This window comes from Lemur catta, chromosome 2 (genome assembly GCF_020740605.2).
Source record: "Lemur catta isolate mLemCat1 chromosome 2, mLemCat1.pri, whole genome shotgun sequence".
Taxonomy (NCBI): domain Eukaryota; kingdom Metazoa; phylum Chordata; class Mammalia; order Primates; family Lemuridae; genus Lemur; species Lemur catta.
The window spans coordinates 41,364,833-41,384,146 of NC_059129.1; the positions used below are offsets into that span (position 1 = coordinate 41,364,833).

General features: G+C 50.3%; 2 protein-coding genes and 1 pseudogene across 5 annotated transcripts; 1 reads left to right on the forward strand and 2 right to left on the reverse strand.

Moving 5' to 3' along the window:
- The first annotated feature begins 1,975 nt into the window (after positions 1–1,975).
- Positions 1,976–5,625, forward strand: TUBB (tubulin beta class I). Its single transcript, XM_045541571.1, has 4 exons — positions 1,976–2,347; positions 3,609–3,717; positions 3,976–4,086; positions 4,399–5,625. Exons 1-4 carry the CDS (start codon positions 2,291–2,293, stop codon positions 5,454–5,456), a joined length of 1,335 nt encoding a protein of 444 aa, XP_045397527.1. The 5' UTR covers positions 1,976–2,290; the 3' UTR covers positions 5,457–5,625.
- A 2,334-nt stretch (positions 5,626–7,959) lies between these two features.
- Positions 7,960–19,159, reverse strand: FLOT1 (flotillin 1). 4 transcript variants are annotated; one of them, XM_045541573.1, is made up of 13 exons: positions 18,974–19,159; positions 18,567–18,623; positions 18,215–18,290; positions 18,046–18,136; positions 17,672–17,815; positions 17,424–17,543; positions 17,233–17,328; positions 16,933–17,085; positions 10,646–10,827; positions 10,426–10,471; positions 10,170–10,307; positions 9,784–9,948; positions 7,960–8,271 (listed from the first exon to the last, which is right to left on the reverse strand). In XM_045541573.1, exons 2-13 carry the CDS (start codon positions 18,607–18,609, stop codon positions 8,242–8,244), a joined length of 1,284 nt encoding a protein of 427 aa, XP_045397529.1. In that variant the 5' UTR covers positions 18,610–18,623; positions 18,974–19,159; the 3' UTR covers positions 7,960–8,241. The 4 variants fall into 4 exon arrangements, with proteins under 4 accessions (XP_045397529.1, XP_045397530.1, XP_045397528.1 ...); XM_045541574.1 differs by lacking the exon at positions 18,974–19,159 and adding an exon at positions 18,825–18,936; XM_045541572.1 differs by lacking the exon at positions 18,974–19,159 and having other exon boundaries at positions 18,567–18,792.
- LOC123633684 lies at positions 12,539–12,638 on the reverse strand (annotated as a pseudogene).
- Positions 19,160–19,314: the final 155 nt, after the last annotated feature.

A 19,314-nucleotide genomic window follows, 5' to 3' on the forward strand; every position in this document is an offset into this window, starting at 1 on the left:
GCACCGCGATTGGGCAGTTCCAAGCGACGACCCACTACCGCTTCCCCGCCCACCGCCCACTTCCCGCGCAGATTTCCAAAGCGCGGCCAGAGAATGGAGCGTCAGCGGCCGGCAGCGGGTAGAGGGGCTGGGCCATAGACGACGTCAGCGGCGTCTGGTGCGGCCAGAGCGCCCTTCCTCGGTCCTCCCAGACATGGTGTCCGCTGACTCAGAAGAAATGAAATTGGGCCGCGGGTTGTAGTCGTGGCTGGAGGCTGCAGCTTGGAGGACAGCCCGTAGGCGTGGCGCTTGAGGAATTCTTATTCCAATGGAATTTCATTTCCTTTTGATTTGGCTTGTTTAGTAGAAGTCATGTCATTTCTTACTGGGAATACATCCCTGACGGACATTTTGAGGTCATTTTCCTAAATGCAAGATCCTAAAGCAAAGATCTGCAGGCGAACAGAGAAAACTGTTTTTCTATCTTAAAGGCTGCCCTCACCTTTCAAGGAGCGAAGGAAAGAAAAATCATTTATTTCACTATAAGACACTAAGAAAATTGTAATAATGTGACATTTGTCTAATTTAGGAAGCCCATTCCACTCGTTATCTCAATGCTGTCTACAACAATCAAATAGAAGTAGATTTTACAAACGAGGGATTTGAAACTCTGCGAAGTTAAATGACTTGCCTAGGACCCTACAGCTAATGTAGGGTAAAGACAATTGAAACAAATCCTCTAATTCTAAATTCTAAGCTCTTTCCCCTACCATAAAATAACTGCTTTTGTTGTGATCATATCCTAAAACATAAAACATATTTTAAGTGGGTAGAGGGGGTCTTACACAACTTGATGTCCCTTTATTTAGAAGGTGACTTAGAAATATGTTGATCTGTGTATTGACCGAATGTGAATTAACAACGACCTCAATTTGATATTACATCATCTCTATTATAGTGCTCAGCACACTTTATTATACACTTTTCACCAAACGGCAACATCCTAGACGATAGGGAGCTAATTCTTAATCATTTTTGTATCCTTAGTTCCTGGATTGGTGAATACTTCGTATCTATCAAATGAGTGAACGAATCCCTGGGAAGAAGCAGATGGACTCTGACTTGAGCCCATCCAATTTTCCTTCGTCAATTACCCCCTCCCCTTTTTTCAATCCTGGGGCTCTTGAAGGGTTCAGTGGCCGCCACCTGGTCAGTGAAATGAGCGAATTGAGAAACCACTGACTTCATCGAAGTGTCTAGAGTGGCAGGCTGAAAAGACTGAAAATCTATCAGGCATTTCGTCCCATAGATCCCTGTTTGACAAGACCAAGGTGTCCTCAAACGCCGCCCTAAGGCCCAGATACCCTACTTGAACAGAGACTTCTGGCTTCACAAATCCCAGATACTACTAGTTTCTCTACTCAATTTATCTTCGAACATACCCTCCAGATAACATCTCTATCTTGAAAGGTCCTTGCTGCAATTTTGTTTCTCTTTCGAAACATCACTCGAAAATTCCCAGGGAAATAGTAGAAGGGCAATTCCCTCCTTGTTACTCAGGGTATCTGGGGGAGCAGCGGCTTACAAAAGTTCATGACTTGGGGTCGCCAAGGGCCACACGTTAGATAGCAGAGCAGGGTGCCACACTTCTCCCCGGTTTTCGCTGAGCTAAGCAGTCTTGTCTTTCCGAGAGCTACCGCAGTCGGGAGCTTTCTGGGCGTGCCCACCCCCCCCCACCCAACTTCTGGAACCCCAGACTTCCCAATTCCTGCATCCCCGAAAACTGCTCTCTTTTTCTACCACAAACTCAGGCATATTGGAAAGGAATCTTGCGCAAGGTCATTTTTTCATTTAAAAAAAAAATCCACAAAATACAAGCCCAGTACCCACCCATTCGTCCCTTCATTTTGCAGCGTGGACAACAATGGAGAACTACAGCTCCCAGAGAGGACTGCGCTCGTCCCCTGGCGCAGGGACCAATGGACGCCTGGTACATGACCAATACCGACTAATCAGGGCCAGGCTCGACGAGGCTTTGTCTGCAGACCGCGCGCGGGGCCGGTTCTCCCGCCCCCCAGCCCCGGCGCACGCGCGCCCCGCCCTGCCCGCCTTCCCTCCCGCGCCCTCCCCGCTTCTTTCTCCTCTCAGAGCCTTCCTGCTGCCGCGTTCGGACCTCGCTGCTCCAGCCTCCGGGGCACGTCCCATCCTCTCAGCCTGCGATCAGCAGAGGAAAGAAAAAAACTACCATCTATTTTTTTTGCCCCGTACATACTTTGAGGCCAGCAAAAAAAAATTAAAATACATTTTAACCATGAGGGAAATCGTGCACATCCAGGCCGGTCAGTGTGGCAACCAGATCGGTGCCAAGGTAAGAATTTTTACCCTCTTTTAATGGTATTTCTTTTAGGAAGGAAAAGTCCAGATAAATTATGAAAAATGGTTGTGGGGCATCTGCACTCTTACTCCTTAATCAAGCTTTGCCCCCTCCCAAGTTTTTTTTAATACAGAAATAATATACTATTGTAACTAGCATTTGCTTTTGGAAAATGGGTATTTTTCTTGGCAGCACATTTTGGAGGAACTCTTAAAAGGGTCCTTCGGGTTTCGGGGGCGGAAAGACCGAGGATCTGTAAGATTTACTAAAAGGGAATTTTCTAACGGTCCGAGGACCGGGCAGATGATGCGGAAACGGCCCGAGACAAAGCGAGACGAGGTTTTGCCCATGTGCGTCCCGCCCACCCCCCCTCCTAGGGCGAGCCCGAGGGGGAAGGGGCGGCCGGGCGGCAGCTGCCGGGAGCTCCCCTGCAGAGGCGGGGGCCGCGGGCGCCGGTGGGCTGCGCCGCGCTTGCCCTTCACAAAAGATCAGGGGCCCCGGCGGGGCGGCCCTGTCGCTTTTCGTGGGTGGAAGGGAATATGTACTGTATTAATTTTACTTGCTTTCTTTGCTCCTAAGGGAGATCTTAGGGCGTGAATAGATACGGAGAAAGGGAGAGAGAAAGGGTGTGCTTTTCTTTAATGAGTCTCAAAACTAAACAAATAAGGGGGAAGAAAGAATCTTTGGAGGACAAAAAGATCTAGCGAAGGAATAAAATTCCGGGGGATTTTTTTTTTTCTTTTTTTTTTTTGCGCGCGGTTACAGTGTAGCGGGGGAGGGGCGGGGAGGAAGTGCGGCTGCTACGTTGTAGCAGAAGGGCGGGCCTTGCGGGGCGGGGCCGGGCGCGCGGCGACAATGCGGGCCCGCGGGGGCGCGCTGGCCCCGCCCCTCGCGCGGGTTGTCCGCCTCGGCCCCGCCCGCGCGCGGTCTCGTGTGGGCGGTGGCAGCGCCCTGCTCGACCCCCGCCCTTTGTGCGCGCCTAGAGGGGCGGTGCCCGGCGGGGGCGGGGAGGGGCACCTTTCCAGTTGGGTCGTCCTCCTCCGCCCTCCCGGGTCCCTGCGAGCGCCAGGCTTTCGTGGCTGCACATCACCTCATAGCAAGCGCGGACACTGCGGCTTTCCCGGTGTGCGCGCGTCCAGGGGAAGGGTGTGGCCGCAGATGCAGGGCCTAGGACATCGCGCTGGCATTAAAATGGGCGGCGGGCTCAGTCGGCCGGGACTGGAGCTGTTGTGAGGTCATTGCTCTTCCCCGGCAGTTCTGGGAAGTGATCAGTGATGAACACGGCATCGACCCCACTGGTACCTACCACGGGGACAGCGACCTGCAGCTGGACCGGATCTCCGTGTACTACAATGAAGCCACAGGTGAGGACAGGAGCCGGGGAAGCCCGGGTCCCCTTTCCTCTCTCATTTCTCCGGCTTCTCTTTCCATCCTCGGGGACCCTTTATCCCTTTTGGACGAATCTATCATCCCTTCTCCTTGGGGACCCACCATTGGGGCCAAGACTAACTCTTCTGCCACGTGGTGGCAGGGCCCGGAATGACAAGCCCAGCTTTCTCCCAACCCCAATATATTTACCTTCCCCTGTGCCAGGTCTCAGACCTCTACTTGATTCCCTGTAGGTGGCAAGTATGTTCCTCGTGCTATCCTGGTGGATCTAGAACCTGGGACCATGGACTCTGTTCGCTCAGGTCCTTTTGGCCAGATCTTCAGACCAGACAACTTTGTTTTCGGTGAGTTATATAGAGGATATTAGTGGACACCATCGGATTAAATTTATTTGGGTGCAAGAAGACGGCAGAAGTTAGGAGATGATTGTTGTACTGGAGAGCTTGTACAGAGCTGTCTTCTGAAATCGGTGATGGAGGGCAGAGGTAGTTACTGCCCTAGCTGGTAAAGTGTGGGAAGGTGGGAGGAGAACACCTCACAGGTGAAGGAGAAAAAGATACATCCAAGGGAATTATTCCAAAAGTTGAAAGGTGGAAGCCTCATGTATGTTCCACACCCTACTAATTAATTAAGTTTTTCTCCTCACCCCATACCAGGTCAGTCAGGGGCAGGCAACAACTGGGCCAAGGGCCACTATACAGAAGGGGCCGAACTGGTTGATTCGGTCCTGGATGTGGTGCGGAAGGAGGCAGAGAGCTGTGACTGCCTGCAGGGTTTCCAGCTGACCCACTCGCTGGGCGGGGGCACAGGCTCTGGAATGGGCACCCTCCTTATCAGCAAGATCCGAGAAGAGTATCCTGACCGCATCATGAATACCTTCAGTGTGGTGCCCTCACCCAAAGTGTCTGACACCGTGGTTGAGCCCTACAATGCCACCCTCTCTGTCCATCAGTTGGTAGAGAACACTGATGAGACCTACTGCATTGACAACGAGGCCCTTTATGACATCTGCTTCCGCACCCTCAAGTTGACCACGCCGACTTACGGGGACCTGAACCATCTTGTCTCAGCTACCATGAGTGGTGTCACCACCTGCCTCCGCTTCCCGGGCCAGCTCAATGCTGACCTCCGCAAGCTGGCAGTCAACATGGTGCCCTTCCCACGTCTCCACTTCTTCATGCCTGGCTTTGCCCCTCTCACCAGCCGTGGAAGCCAGCAGTATCGGGCTCTCACTGTGCCCGAACTCACTCAGCAGGTCTTCGATGCCAAGAACATGATGGCTGCCTGTGACCCCCGCCATGGCCGGTACCTTACTGTGGCTGCTGTCTTCCGTGGACGGATGTCCATGAAGGAGGTAGATGAGCAGATGCTCAACGTGCAGAACAAGAATAGCAGCTACTTCGTGGAGTGGATCCCCAACAATGTCAAGACGGCTGTCTGTGACATTCCACCTCGCGGCCTCAAGATGGCGGTCACCTTCATCGGCAACAGCACAGCCATCCAGGAGCTGTTCAAGCGCATCTCAGAGCAGTTCACGGCCATGTTCCGCCGGAAGGCCTTCCTGCACTGGTACACAGGCGAGGGCATGGACGAGATGGAGTTCACCGAGGCCGAGAGCAACATGAACGACCTCGTCTCTGAGTATCAGCAGTACCAGGACGCCACCGCGGAAGAGGAGGAGGATTTCGGTGAGGAGGCCGAAGAGGAGGCCTAAGGCACAGCCCCCATCACTTCAGGCTTCCAGCCCCCTTAGCCTTCTTCCTCAACTACCCTTTTCCTCTCCCTCAGAATTTGTGTTTGCTGCCTCTTTTTTTCTTCTTTTAGGGGGGTCTAGAACAGTGCCTGGCACATAGTAGGCGCTCAATAAATACTTGTTTGTTGAATGTCTCCTCTCTCTTTCCACTCTGGGAAACCTAGATTTCTGACCTTTTGGGTAACCCTGTATTTCCTTCTGGTGCCCATTCCTCCCATCTGTCCAGTTAATGTTGCCCTCTGTTTTTAAAATAATTCTAAGAAGCTAGATCTCATCCAGGTGCCATTTGGAATCAACCGAGTGCTGAAAACCCAGATGCCAACCATCATCCTAAGCCCAAGTAGTAGCAAAATGGGGCGGGGGTGGGAGAAGTCCCTGAGAAGGAATGGGATTTTTCATTCTAGAACAGATTTGGAGAGGGAAATCCAGGCTTTTAAGTCAACTTCTAGGTATTTGCATGTTCCATCTCTCAGCTTCAAGGGAGGTGTTAGCAGTATTATCTCCATTTTCAGTCTCTCCAAGCTCTGCCCTTTGGAGGGTTCTGCCCCACTCTGTGGAGTAGAATGCTCCCCTCTCCACCTCACTCATACATTGGGTTCCTTCCTTTCCCTTGCACAAGGGGATCAGGAGGGGAAAGAGACCAGCCTTGGTCCCTAAGCCTCCAGAAATGCCCTCCCCATCCCTACCTTTTCTTACCCACAAAAAAGTAGTAACATCCCTGACTTGTGTGGAAAGGTGTATACTGCCACCTAAATGAGTCATTCCCCAGAGAGGGGACAGGACACCCTCTTTTTTGCAAATCTCATCTCTTTGCTGTTGCCTTTTTTTTTCCCTACCCTTGGTTTTGTCATATCCTACACTTCAGATTTCTATTTTGTGTTGAACTTGCTGCTTTTTTTCATATTGAAAAGATGACAATGCCCCAAGAGCCAAAAATAAATGGGAATTGAAAAAAGCTGCGAGATGTGTGCTTATTTAGGGAAGGATTGCCCATGGAGACCTGGGACTTAAGTTCAGTTATACTGTGCTCTCCCTAAATAGATGAGCATATCACAATAAAGTCGGCCCTCTGTATCCACTGGTTCTGCATCCAGGGAGTCCACCAACTCCCTGGATATTTGGGGGGAAAATTGTACTGAACAAGTACAGACTTTTTTGTTATTTCTTAAACAATACAGAATAACTACATTATATTGGGTATTATAAGTAATCTAGAGGTGATGTTCAGGTTATATGCAAGTAACTATGCCAATTTATATAAAGGACTTGAACATCTGCTGACTCCTGGAACCCATCCCCCACATATACTGAGAGACATCACTTCATTGACCCTCATCTTGAATCTTGTACTGAAACCACCACCAGTACCAGTCAGTCTTAATAACTGGCAGAGGCATAGGTCCAGATACAGGATCTAGGGGTGGGAAGTGGAAGTGGAAATGAGTGACAAGGCATAACTGGTTCCCCGACTAGCATCAGCATCCCCTGGGAACTTGTAGAAATGCAAGTTTTCAGTCCCACCCAGATGTACTGAACCAGAAATGGGTTGGGCCCCAGCAGTGTTTTAACAGTGCTCCAGGATATTCACATGAATGTGCACAGCTGAAAACTACTGCACCGTTTCCAATGTAGAGCCCATCCAGGACTCCCTTGGGTTATGGGCACACCTGTGGCTGTTACCTGTGAGTTTTCTTAGTCAAACTAAGACAAAGATGACTAGTGGAGAATGCCACCTCATGTCTCCTTCCAAAATAATCTATGTTCTACCTAATACCTCATGCTTCTCTAAGGGCACAAAATAAGTTAAAGCAAAGCTGCCTTGGAAACACAATAACTTAGTATTTCCTTTAGCTGTATTTTCAGTAATTCTAGGGACTAATGTCATTCTCAGTATTCTTTTGTAGCATACTTTTCTGACTATAACTAACTTTTGGGGAAAAAATACCTCTACAGTTTTTTCATTTTGATATAGTTTTGCTCTGTCACCCAGGCCAGAGAGCAATGGTGTCATCATAGCTCACGGCAACCTCAAACTTCTGGGCTCAAGTGATCCTCCTGCCTCAGCCTCCCGAGTAGCTGGGACAACATGCACACACCACCATGTCTGGCTAATTTTTCCATTTTTTTGTAGACATGGGTCTTGCTCTTGCTCAGGCTGGTCTTGAACTCCTGCGCTCAAGCGATTCTCCTGCCTTAGCCTCCCAGAGTGCTAGGATTACAGGCGTGAACCATTGCACCCAGTCCTCTACAATTCTCAACAGTGTATAGCTTGCTTTTCCCCTATTCTAGAAAGCCTACTGTAGGCAAGGGAGCAAGCTAGACTTCAGCATTCACTTTGAATTGGTTGTTTTATTAAGTAATTGTTCATAAGTATTAGTACTTACAGTCATTTATTTGGCAGGTAAAGTTGAGAACCGCCAGACCATCCCTCAGTCTTGGTCAAAATAAGTTAAAGTCTAGACAATAGGCTCAGACAGTAATTTAATTAAGAAGTAAGTTGGTATGGGGTGGAGCGGGTCATCCGAAGGCTGACAAGGGACCCCTGGCACTGACAGTCATGGTAGTGTGGGGTCATGGTAGGGTGCAACCCCTCCAAGGCAAGGCACAGGATATTTGGCAAGGAGAGATGAGCAGTGGAACCCCACTGCCAAAGGACATGTTCAGAGAGGCCAGGTGGGGTGCATGCAACAGGGGGACCATTCAGGCACCGAAGCCATGGGCCTGGGCATCGGCAAGGGCTCTGGGCTCAGGCTGTTCGCAAAGGCTTGTGGTTCACCTGGCAAAGAGACAACAGTGGGTGACACTTGGGAACCAGGTACCCTTAGCCCGCCCAGGCCTCCCATTTGGACAAATGGGCTGTAGGGAGGACATGCATGTCCAGGGGTCTTCTTTCTGGTGCCTGCCTCAACCCATTTCCCCAGGCAAACATATCAGGATCCATGAAGAGTAAATCACTGAGAGGGTACAGGGGGCCAGAACCTTGCTTGCAGTTTCTCCTTAGCTCTGAATCTCCCATTGCAGGCCTCAAGGATGCTCCCAGGACCCCAACTTAAAGGTTATTGGTATGATCCACTGCTTTTTTTTTTTTTTTTTTTTCCCAAGAGACAGGGTCTTGCTCTGTTACCCAGGCTGGAGTGCAATGGCACAATCATAGCTCACTGCATCCTCAAACTCCCACGCTCAAGTGATCCTCCTACCTCAGCCTCTGCGTAGCTGAGACTACCGGTACATACCACCACGGCTGGCTCATTTTTTTTAGAGATAGGGTTTCACTATGTTACCCAGGCTGGTCTTGAACTCCTGGCTCCAAGTGATCCTCCCGCCTTGGCCTCCCAAAGTGCTGGGATTATAGGTGAGAGCCACCTCACCCAGCCTGATCCAGTGCTTATATTTATATATGTATTTAACACACACATAATACTTACTATGTTTAAGGTGCTGTTCTAAATACTCTGCAAATATTTACTCAATCCTCTTAACAATTCAACAGGGTAGTTTCTATTATTAACCCAATTTTTTTTTTTTTTTTTGAGGCAGAGTCCCGCTCTGTCACCTTGGCTAGAGTGCAGTGGCATCAGCCTAGCTCACAGCAACCTCAAACTCCTGGGCTCAAGCAATCCTTTTGCCTCAGCCTCCCGAGTAGCTGGTACTACAGGCATGCGCCACCATGTCTGGCTAATTTTTTCTATATATTTTTAGTTGTCTGGCTAATTTCTATTTTTTAGTAGAGACGAGGTCTCACTCTTGTTCAGGCTGGTCTCAAACTCTGAGCTCAAACTATCCGCCCGCCTCGGCCTCCCAGAGTATTAACCCAATTTTAAGGTGAGGAAACAGGTATAGAAGGGTTGATAACTTGTCCAAGGTCACAGCTAACAGGCATTGGAGCCAGGATTCACAACAAACCAGTGATTCCAGAGCCTGTTCTCTGGCCTCTACCAGAGCCACAAAAAAAGCAGTGCTAGGCCTTGGAATTGTCACCAGGCTGCCACTAGTCCCCTGTACAGGATCACAAGCACAGGCTCCAGAGACAGTTAGCCTGGGTTTGAAGTCCAGATTCACCAGCTGAATGAGTTGGAAGTTCAGCTTCCTTACTTTGTAAAATACTGCATACCCTAAGTGTAGTCTGATTTAAAACAACTCACTTATGCAGAAGCTTAGCACTGTGCCTGGCACCTAGAAAGTGATTAATAAACGTCAGCAACCCCCAGGCCTGGGTGCTAGTCAAGTGCTAGGCCCACTGCACCACAAACACAGCAACCCAGCAATTCTGCTCCCCAGAGATCCTCACCTGGGAGATGCTGACGCCTGTGAGTCTCTCCACGCTCTCTGGCAAGCGGCTTAGGATGTCCAGTACTTCCCCAGTCACTTTGGCTGCCCCCACGGCCCCACTTCCGCTGGACACCAGTGTGATCTTATTGGCTGAGGTCAAGGGACCACTGATCTCCTCGGCCACCTGGCAGGTGAGAGACGCCCACTCAGTGCCCATGACCCTACACCCCTCACAAAACAACGTACTTGGGTTCTAAGATCCTTGTCCTACTGATCACCGTCTCTCCCTTAGGTCACTGGCTAATAATTCCCATCTGTTGTAACTTATGGTCCCCTCATCTCATTTGACTCCACCCTGCAGCCTCTGGTTCTGGGCCTCTGCTGGTGCCCACACAACCTCCAGACCTGGGGCAACTTCTCCAGCAGCATGTCCAGCTGAGCCGCCTCCTGGTACAGCTGGAACGCTTCTGCCTTCTTGGCCATCTGCTCAGCCTCGGCCCGAGCCCGGGCCCCTATGGCAAAGGCCTCCGCTTCCCCACGCATCTGAAGAGGGTTACAGGAAACTTGTGGTGGGATTGATGGGAATACGAACAAGAACCCCTGGCTCAAGCAGCAACCCCCACTCTCTCCACACACCGGCAGGAGCTACCTCCTAACTCACCCGCACAGACTCAGCTTCTGCCTCCGCCTGCATAATCAGCTGGGACCTGGGGACACAAGGAAGTGGAGGAAGGAGCCTAGGAAAAAGGCCCAGCCTGGGGAGACCAAGGCTCCTACAACCTGAGTCCCATGGGAGTCCAGGCGGTGAGGGCCTCAGCTCTCCACCTGGGGCCGCCCTGGTGGCAGAGGAGCCAGGACGGGGCAAGGGAGGGGGCATTTACTTCTCGGCCTCGGCTAGGCGCTCCAGCTTGTAGCGCTCGGCCTCCGCAGGCTTGCGCACCCGGGCCTCCAGCTCCTTCTCTCGGCGGGCGATCTCCTGCTCCTGCACTGCCACCTGCTGGGCTCGCTCCACCACCTGCACCTGCACCCGCTGCTCCTCGATCTGCTGCTTAGTCTTGGCCACCTGGGTAAAGGGGCACTCGGCGTCAGAGGAGCAATTGCCCAGGAACGACAGAGAAGTGGGGGCTCCGGCGGGATATAAAAATAAGACAGGGTTCCTGGTCTGCTGAGCCAGGCTAGTGGAGTCCATTTCCCGTACAGAACCAAAGCACGGCCTTGGGGGTGGCCTGATACTCCCCCTCAGAGCCAATGTCAGCGTTAGGGACGTCGCCAAGGAAGCCTCGGTGTCAAAGCTGGATAGGCTGGGACCTGGTCTCTGCTCTCCCTCAGGCCAGGTGAAATGTCCCTCTCATGAGCGCCGACCTAATCTATTTTCCCACCTGTGTCTCCCTCAGAATACGAACACCTTCAAGGCCCTGAGCACACGGTGGCCGTGGTCATCTTCTACCTCCACCGTGTCGCTCAAATCCATCCACCCTGCATCACCGCTGCCATAACCTTAGTGAAAGCCACAGTCGGTTCTAGCTGTGACTACTGCAATAGCTTACTTTTTTTTTGGTGGGTGGGGTTATCTTTTTCATTTTTATCTCTTGCATATGGTACAGATTCAAAAGAAAAAAGTAAAACAGTGGGAGGAAGGCTTCTTCCTCTTTCCCCCAACCATGTGTGTCCCTTTCCCACAAGCAACCACTGTGACCGGCTTCTCATGTGTCCTTCCAGGGATACTCTAAACATCTACAAGAACATGTGTATATAAAGAGTTCCTCTTATTTAAGCAAACTTCATTTTCGTATTCCTTGTAGCGTACAGGGATCAAGATGTTGGTGAGGAGAGGTACCAGGCAAGGAGTACACTTCCTCACTGTTCCATTACTCAGGCCCAGCCACACGCCATCAACCCTGCAGGTCTCATCAATACAAGTGATGGTCCCCTGCCCTCTACTGGGACCATCCGTTCACTCCAGACACACGCATGGCTCTGGATACGGCACTCTGTACTGTCTTTGACCCTAAATTTTCAAACCTGTTCCAAACTGGCTGGACTAGCTGCCCTCCACACCAGTGTGCAGAATCACCTCTCTCCTGTGTCCTCTAACCAACCGTTTCTTTCTTTCTTCCTGTCTCTGGCTCTCTTTCTCTTTCTTTGGTAAAACTCAACCTCCAGTAGCTTCCTCAGAAAGAGTATGAAACAATTTCTCTTTGCTTTCTCTGAGATTTTTATTCTATCCTTCTATTTAAATGACAATTATGTTGAGTACACACTGCTATGTTAGAATTTTCCATCAGAATTTTGAAGGTATTGTGCCATGGTCTTCTAGACTCTTAAGAAATTTGAAGTCATTTTGATGCCTGACCCTTTGAGATCTGTTCTTTCTCTCTGGAACATTTTAGATTTTTTTTTGTACTCAGTGTTCTGAAATTTCACATTAATGTGTTTTAATGTCTACATTTTTCATTCATTGTGTTGGGCACTTGGTGAACCATTTCAATCTACAACTCATGTCCTTCAGAGCAGATAAATATTTCTGAAATATTTCATTGGTGACTTCCTCCCATTTTCTTGGTTCTGTTGGATCTCCTGGACTGGCCACTGATCTTTTTAGCTTTTCTAATTTTCCCATCTGTTTTATTGTTGTTGTTGTTCTGTTTTCTGGGAGGTTTATTAGAATTTCTCTCCCAATGTGATTTTTCATTCATTTTTGTCATCTTACTAATTTTTTTTTCTTTTTTTTTTTAACATTTCTACACACTATGATTCTGCATAATTTTTTTTTTTTAAATATGGAACACTTCATGAATTTGGATGTCACCCCTGTGCAGGGGCCATGCTAATCTCTGTATTGTTTCAGTTTTAGTATATGTGCTGCCAAAGCAAACATCATCTTGTTAATGCCTTTTTTTGGTTTTTTTTTTTTTTTTTTTGAGACAGAGTCTCACTTTGTTGCCCGGGCTACAGTGAGTGCCCTGGCGTCAGCCTAGCTCACAGCAACCTCAAACTCCTGGGCTTAAGCGATCCTACTGCCTCAGCCTCCCGAGTAGCTGGGACTACAGGCATGCGCCACCATGCCCGGCTAATTTTTTCTATATATATTTTTAGTTGTCCAGATAATTTCTTTCTATTTTTAGTAGAGATGGGGTCTCGCTCAGGCTGGTCTCAAACTCCTGACCTCTAGCGATCCACCCGCCTCGGCCTCCCAGAGTGCTAGGATTACAGGCGTGAGCCACCGCGCGCGCGGCCCTTTTTTTGGTTTTTTGTTCTATGTTCTGACTTCCTGAATGTGAACTCTTCTCTTGTCTGAAAATATTAATTTTTTTTTTTAAGTTTTCTTCTCCCTACACTATGTATCCTTCAAATTGCTTTGCTCTGTCGTCATTTTGGTCTTGGTCTTCCATGTTGGAGAATTCCCTCATTTATCAGGTAATCCTCTGTTGTCTGCTCCTAGTGAAGGAAGTCTAAAACACTGAAGGAAAGCCCTGAGTATGTGGGTGACGCTCATTGACTTTGAGCTTCACTCTAGGGTGATTTGGACAGGCTGTATATGGAGGAACCTCTGATTCAGGATCTTTAAGTCTTTCCTTTTGGATTGGTCATGTTCCCTAGAGCAGTCTTCTGATCTTTTTTGGAAGATGGAGGTTCTGGGAGCTGAGTGGGATTGAGGGGGTTGGGGTTGGCTGTCAGCACTTGGCATTCAAGAGACTTATGGTCACCTCATGACCCTGTTACTGGCAAACTACCCTGGCCCTCGCCTGTGCCAGGCCAGCCCCGTCACATCCTCTGATTTACTCCCTTCAGACGTCTGCTGGAGCTCGGGAGGAGCCATTACCCAGAGGCAGGGAGCCAGAGCAGAGCTGTAACTGAGAAAGCACTTTTCACCAGTTCCCCTTATTTTACAAGTCTACCACAGCTCCAGAGCCTCAGATCATTCCATGGTTTCCTCCCTTGCAGGCTTCAAGCTCAGCTGCCCCAGACCTGCTTGGTCAATTACCACTGATTTCTGGCTTCCAAAATGATGCTGTGGTTTCTGTTCCCATATTCTTCATCTTTAGCTCTTTAAAAAAAAAATCACTGAGTGGTTTCAGAGAAGTTTTAAGAGAGAGTACAATTAGGTACATTTATTTGATCCATCATCTTTGAAACAGAGTCTAACTTATCTCTTACTACCTCTCTTCTGACACTCCATTCTCCACAATGCAACTGGACTGGTCCTCATAAAATTGTAAATTAGACTAAGGGACCTCCCTGCTTAAAGTTCTCCAATAGCTTTTTTTCTTCTTCTTTAAAAATTAGAAACAGGGTCTCACTGTTACCCAGGCTGGAGTGCAGTGGCATCATCATAGCTCTCTGCAACCTTGAACTTCTGGGCTCAAGCGATCCTCCTGCCTCAGCCTCCTGAGTAGCTGGGACTAGAAGCCAATGCACCTGGCCCAATAGCTTTCCATTGTGCTTTGATTTATCTTCTAAGTCTCCACTGTGGTCACCCAAACCCTTCATGATCTGGCCCTGCATGCCTCCCCTCCTCACTTACAGCACACAGGCCACCCCAGATCAGAAACCTCCTTTCTGTTCCTGAGACAGGCCAAGCTCTTTCTACCTCAGGGCCTTTGCACTTGCTGGTCTCCCCTCACAGCCACTAGCTACATATGACTATTTAAACGGCACTGGCTTATAATGCTCTTGACCCACACCACTTTACATTGCTGGCTCCTTCTCATCTTCAGGCTTGATTTGAAACATCACTTCCTCATAGAAGCTTTCTCTGACCACCCCCAACCTAACATAGCAACACCCTTCCGCTAATTTTCCTATCTCCCTGTTTATTTCGTTTATAGCACTTAAATAAGATAATTATTGCCTGGGAAGGTCATTTACTTGCTTATTAGCTGTTTCCTGTGTTATAATGTAAGCTCCATGAGGGCAGGAATCTTTTCTGTGGCATTCACACTTATATTCTCACCCCCAAAACGATGTTTGGCATACAGTAAGCACTTAATAGATCTTCACTGAATGAACACTTATTTTCCGAGCACTAGCACAGTGCCTGGCACAAACCAAGAAACTGATAAAGGTTGCATGAACAGAGGCTGGGGACGGTGGCTCACGCCTGTAATCCTAGCCCTTTGGGAACCTGAGGTGGGAGGATCGCTTGAGCCCAGGAGTTTGAGGCCGCAGTGAGCTATGATGATACCACTGCACTCTATACTGGGCAATAGAGCAAGACCCCGTCTCAAAAAAAAAAAAAAAGTTGAACAGAGCCTAACTAGCCCAATCCCTGATTTGTAAACAATCCTGATTTGTAAACAAGGAAGGAAGGCCATGTTTACAAGGTTAAGACCTTATCCATAGCTTCACTGCAAGCTAGTGGTTTCCACTATGGCAATGCTTTTTGAATCCAAACTCCAATGTGCACACAAATCACCTAGGACTTCACCCAGGGATTTTGTTAAAAGGTAGGTTCTGATTCAGTTGGTCTGGGCCAGAGCCTACAATTTTGTATTTCTAGCAAGCTTCTCAGCAGCAGCTCCTGCTGCTGCCAGGTGGACCACACTTTTGAGCAGCAAAGTTCTACGCCACACTCAACCTGTCAAGCCACCCTGGAATTTAACCTCATAACTAAAGATGTCTTGCACCACCACTGTGCTTTCAGCCTGTACCAACTCTTGACAAAAACAAAATTCATAATATTCCTATCATTTGGGTAAAGGTCTCAAAGTACAGCTGATTCTCGTTATTCATGGCAGTTCTGTTTTATAAAGTATCCATGAACACTGAATTAGCTAATACTTACTTTGTTCCGAAAGGATACAGGGTTAGGTTCCTGTGAGCCCTTGGTCACAACATTTTCAACAACCAATCAATATATAACCTTGTTTTATATGTGTTTCCATTTAAAGATATCTCAGACAACATACACTGTTGATTCATTAACACTGAACTCACAGTTAACAGCGCTAAAAACTCAAGCCTGAATGGAACTTAACTAACACACATATCTTTGTCCACGAGGCACATCACAGCCCTTTTGTGCCAAGGGACACCAGACAATACTTCAGTGCTATGCTTAGGAGCCATTTTAAGCAGTGTAATCACCAAAAAAGGCACTAAAATGCAAAAAAAAAAAAAAAAAAAAAAGTGGCAGTAAATGTGCTGTGAAATGTCACTGTTCCCAGCACGAGGGCTGGAACTAGAAGGCAAAGCATCTCCTTGTTTGACCTCACCTGGGAACTACACTTCAGGCAACTCAAACTTTTCACACTGTGCGTGTCCACAAGTGATCACAAAAGTGCTGTGAGTGCTGATTTTGGGGTTGCCAATAAATTTTAGTAAATAGGCCAATTCTCAAATATAGAATCCATGAATAATGAGGATCAGCCGTGCCTCCCCGCAGTAGCACGGGCTGCACACGCCTCACTGCAGGACTCAGTGCCCAAGTCCATGTTTGCCTTCCTCACACCCTTCTTGGATCACCAGGGCTGCTGCTAGCCACTGGGGGTGCCCTTTTGCAAATTAGAAAAAGGTACCCCTTCTTCTGCTCACATGCAGACCCAGACCAGAATGCACCACTTGGCGAGTGGGGGATGGGCCAGATCTTAGCTCCGGTCCACCCTCTCAGCCAAGTACCTTGCACAGGGTACAACTTGCTCCCAAAATATGACCAGCCCTATCAATCATATCCTTTCTTGGAATTTTCTTTGCTTTTCAGCTGAAATGTTTTTTTTCCCCTAGAGACAGGGTCTCATTCTGTTGCCCAGCCTGGAGTGCAGTGGCATGATCATAGTTCACTGTAACCTCAAATTACAAGGCTCGAGAGATCCTCCCATTTCAGCCTCCTGAGTAGCTAGGACTACAGGCATGCGCCACCATGCCTGGCTAATGTTTTTATTTTTTGTAAAGACAGGTTCTCACTATGTTGCCCAGGCTGGTATTGAACTCTTGGCCTCAAGCAGTCCTCCTGCCTTGGCCTCCCACAGTGCTGGGATTACAGGTATGAGCCACTGTGGCTGAAACATTTGAGTCTTTTAAATCTCTCCTCATTGGGGCAGAAATGGAAAGCCAGAATAAGATCAAAGTTAGAATGTGAGAAATAGTGGTGGCCTGAGATGGAGAGCTGAGAGGAATGGGAAGAGGGCAAAGAACAACCTGGCCATCTGCCCAGTGTGGTGGCTCTGACCTGAAGCTGATAGGCCAAGTCAGCCTGTGCTCGGCGGGTGTTGACCTCGATGTCATATGCAGCCTTCTTCAGCTCGTAATCCCTCTGTGCCTTGGCCATCTCGATCTCACTCAGGTACTGAGCGGACACCTTTTCCTGCTTGGCTTTAGCCTCCTGCCCAAGCAGAGATCAGGTAGGAAGAGTCAAAGCGGGGAGAGGAAGGAAACAGTGAGAGCTTGCTCTATTTCCCCCGCCCAGACAGCCCCTACTCAATGGTGCCCTCCTCTCCCCATTCCCACCAAGCCACCCCGTCTCTCTCACCCTGATCCCAGCATCTCGCTTGGCCTCTGCTTCCCCAATCCGAGCATCTTTTTGGACTTGAGCTGTTCGAGCCTTCCCCAAAGAGTGCAAATAGTCCTGTGGGAGAAGTGCAGAAATCAGAGTCCTCAGGAGAGTGTAAGATACGGGAGGAAGGAAGCAGGAAGCAGGAGGGATCAACTGCCTAGTTTTACCTGGTCATCGTGAATGTCCTTCAGGGTGTAGCTAACCACGCTGATGCCCATGTTGACCAGGTCTGAGGAGGCCACTTTGAAAACTTGTTCTGAGAATTTCTGCCTGTCCTTATAGATCTCCTAGGATAACAGGAGGGTGCGAACAAGGAACTTCAGCTTTCAGATCCACTCTCTCACAGACTAGCTTGGTCCTTAGGTTCCCCTCATCCTGGCATCCCTTCCAGATTTTTCTGTGACCCCAGGCCCACCTCCACAGTCATGTGGGCCATGATAGCCCTCTGGTGGCCCTCCAGTGTCTCCAGGGCAATATGGGCAATCTCAGCCTCCGTCTTCCCCAGGAACATCTGGCAGGCGGCCGCCAACATCTCCTTGTTCTGGCCTTGGATTTTTACCTGCAGCCAGAGTAGGGGTCGGGAGGTGTGGTGGAGGTCTCACGAAACCAGAGAAGGCGCAGGAGAGAAAGGAGGAATCGAGTGACTGGGGGGTGCCTGGAGAAGGTGAGACTAGCGGAGACATTCTCTGCAGGCAGGGACTGAGAAGGCCACGGTCAGAAGATGTCTTAATGTCTGGCAGAGAAGGTGATGGGCGGTGGACTTTGGGGGAAAGGCTCTGAGAGCCTCACCTGGGCAATGCCAGTGACCGAGATGGGGACCCCATGGCGAGTGTAAACCTTTTCACTCTTGACATTGAGGGTCAGTGTGTTGAGAGAGATCCTAAGGGAAAAAGAAGGGACAGATAGTAAGAAAAAGAGAAAACTGAGGCTCCCCCTCTCTGGTGCTCTTCCTACCTACCTCTGGATTTGCTGAATGCAGGGCAGGACGAAGACACGCCCTCCAGCCACCATGACCGGGGGGCTGCGGCAGAAACCTGCAAGGTGAAGGGCAGTGAGCAGCCCTGGTAGAACCGGCACGTGGAAGGCTGAGGAACTGGGGGGTGGCGACAATCCACAGCAGAGAAGCTGGGAGCGGGAGGGGAAGCAGTCTGGGCCTTGGCAGGGTAGTGGCTGGGAATCCCAGGTGGGCGGCTTGCGGCCACCAGGGGCAGCAGCTTGGCGCTGGGGAGCTGGCAGGGAGAGGAAGAAGGGGCAGAGGCCAGACTCACAGGGGTTTGGGGGTCACTGGCTGGGAAGAGAACAATACTTACCGGAGACCACCATGGCCTCATTCGGGCCACAGGTGAAAAACATGGTTCACGCTGGAGCTGGAGGAGGAGGAGAGAAAGCGCTTGCGGATGGGGAAGGGGCGCTACTGCAGCCACAGGAGCGGATACGTTCCCTTTCCCGTTAGGCTGGCCGGGTGTGCATCTGCCGCGGCCCGGTCCCTTCCGCACCCATGGGTCCGCTAAAGCTTTTCCCTGTGAAATCCCGAAGATCCCCAGCGACCCCCTGCCCCGCCTGCTTACGGCCAATGCCCTCCCCTCGCCGCGTCTCCGCCTCCGTGCAGACGGTTTCCCGTGTATTCGATAAAGCTCCAGGCGCCGGAGGCCGCACCTCTGCCCCCACCCTCCGGTTCCTCCGCAGCCGCGGGCTCCATCTCCCTTCCCCCACTCACCTTCCCGGACGCGGGCGGCGGCGGGGCCGGGGACTCGGGAAGGGCGGGGGTGCGCAGGGACCTGGGGCCGAGCAGGGGCGGCTCGCGGACCAGCCTTCCTGGAAGCTGGGCGGGCGCCCGCGCCCCCCACCCGGCCGCACCCTGTCGCCGCGGCGGACACGCCCCCCCCCCCCGGCGGCCGACCAACCTCCGCTCGGCCGCGGCTCGGCCCGCCCCCTTCCCGGCAGGCCCCGCTCGGGTCCGCAGCCCGCCGGCTCCCCGGCAGCTCCGGGGGCCCGGCGAGCCGGGGAGGAGCCCGTCCCCCTGCCGCCCCCACCGCCGCCCTTCCTGAGTCGGGAGTG

Bases quoted from the DNA above. Each gene is read 5' to 3' on its own strand.
- TUBB (XM_045541571.1), top strand. From the start codon at position 2,291: ATGAGGGAAATCGTGCACATCCAGGCCGGTCAGTGTGGCAACCAGATC. The intron at 2,348-3,608 runs GTAAGAATTTTT...CTTCCCCGGCAG, and splicing joins GCAACCAGATCGGTGCCAAG to TTCTGGGAAGTGATCAGTGA. The intron at 4,087-4,398 runs GTGAGTTATATA...ACCCCATACCAG, and splicing joins ACCAGACAACTTTGTTTTCG to GTCAGTCAGGGGCAGGCAAC.
- FLOT1 (XM_045541573.1), bottom strand. From the start codon at position 18,609: ATGTTTTTCACCTGTGGCCCGAATGAGGCCATGGTGGTCTCCG. The intron at 10,308-10,425 runs GTGAGTTAGGAG...AACCCTCTTCAG, and splicing joins CAGAAGCTGAGTCTGTGCGG to ATGCGTGGGGAAGCGGAGGC. The intron at 8,272-9,783 runs GTGAGGATCTCT...TCTCTTTGCCAG, and splicing joins CAGGCGTCAGCATCTCCCAG to GTGAACCACAAGCCTTTGCG.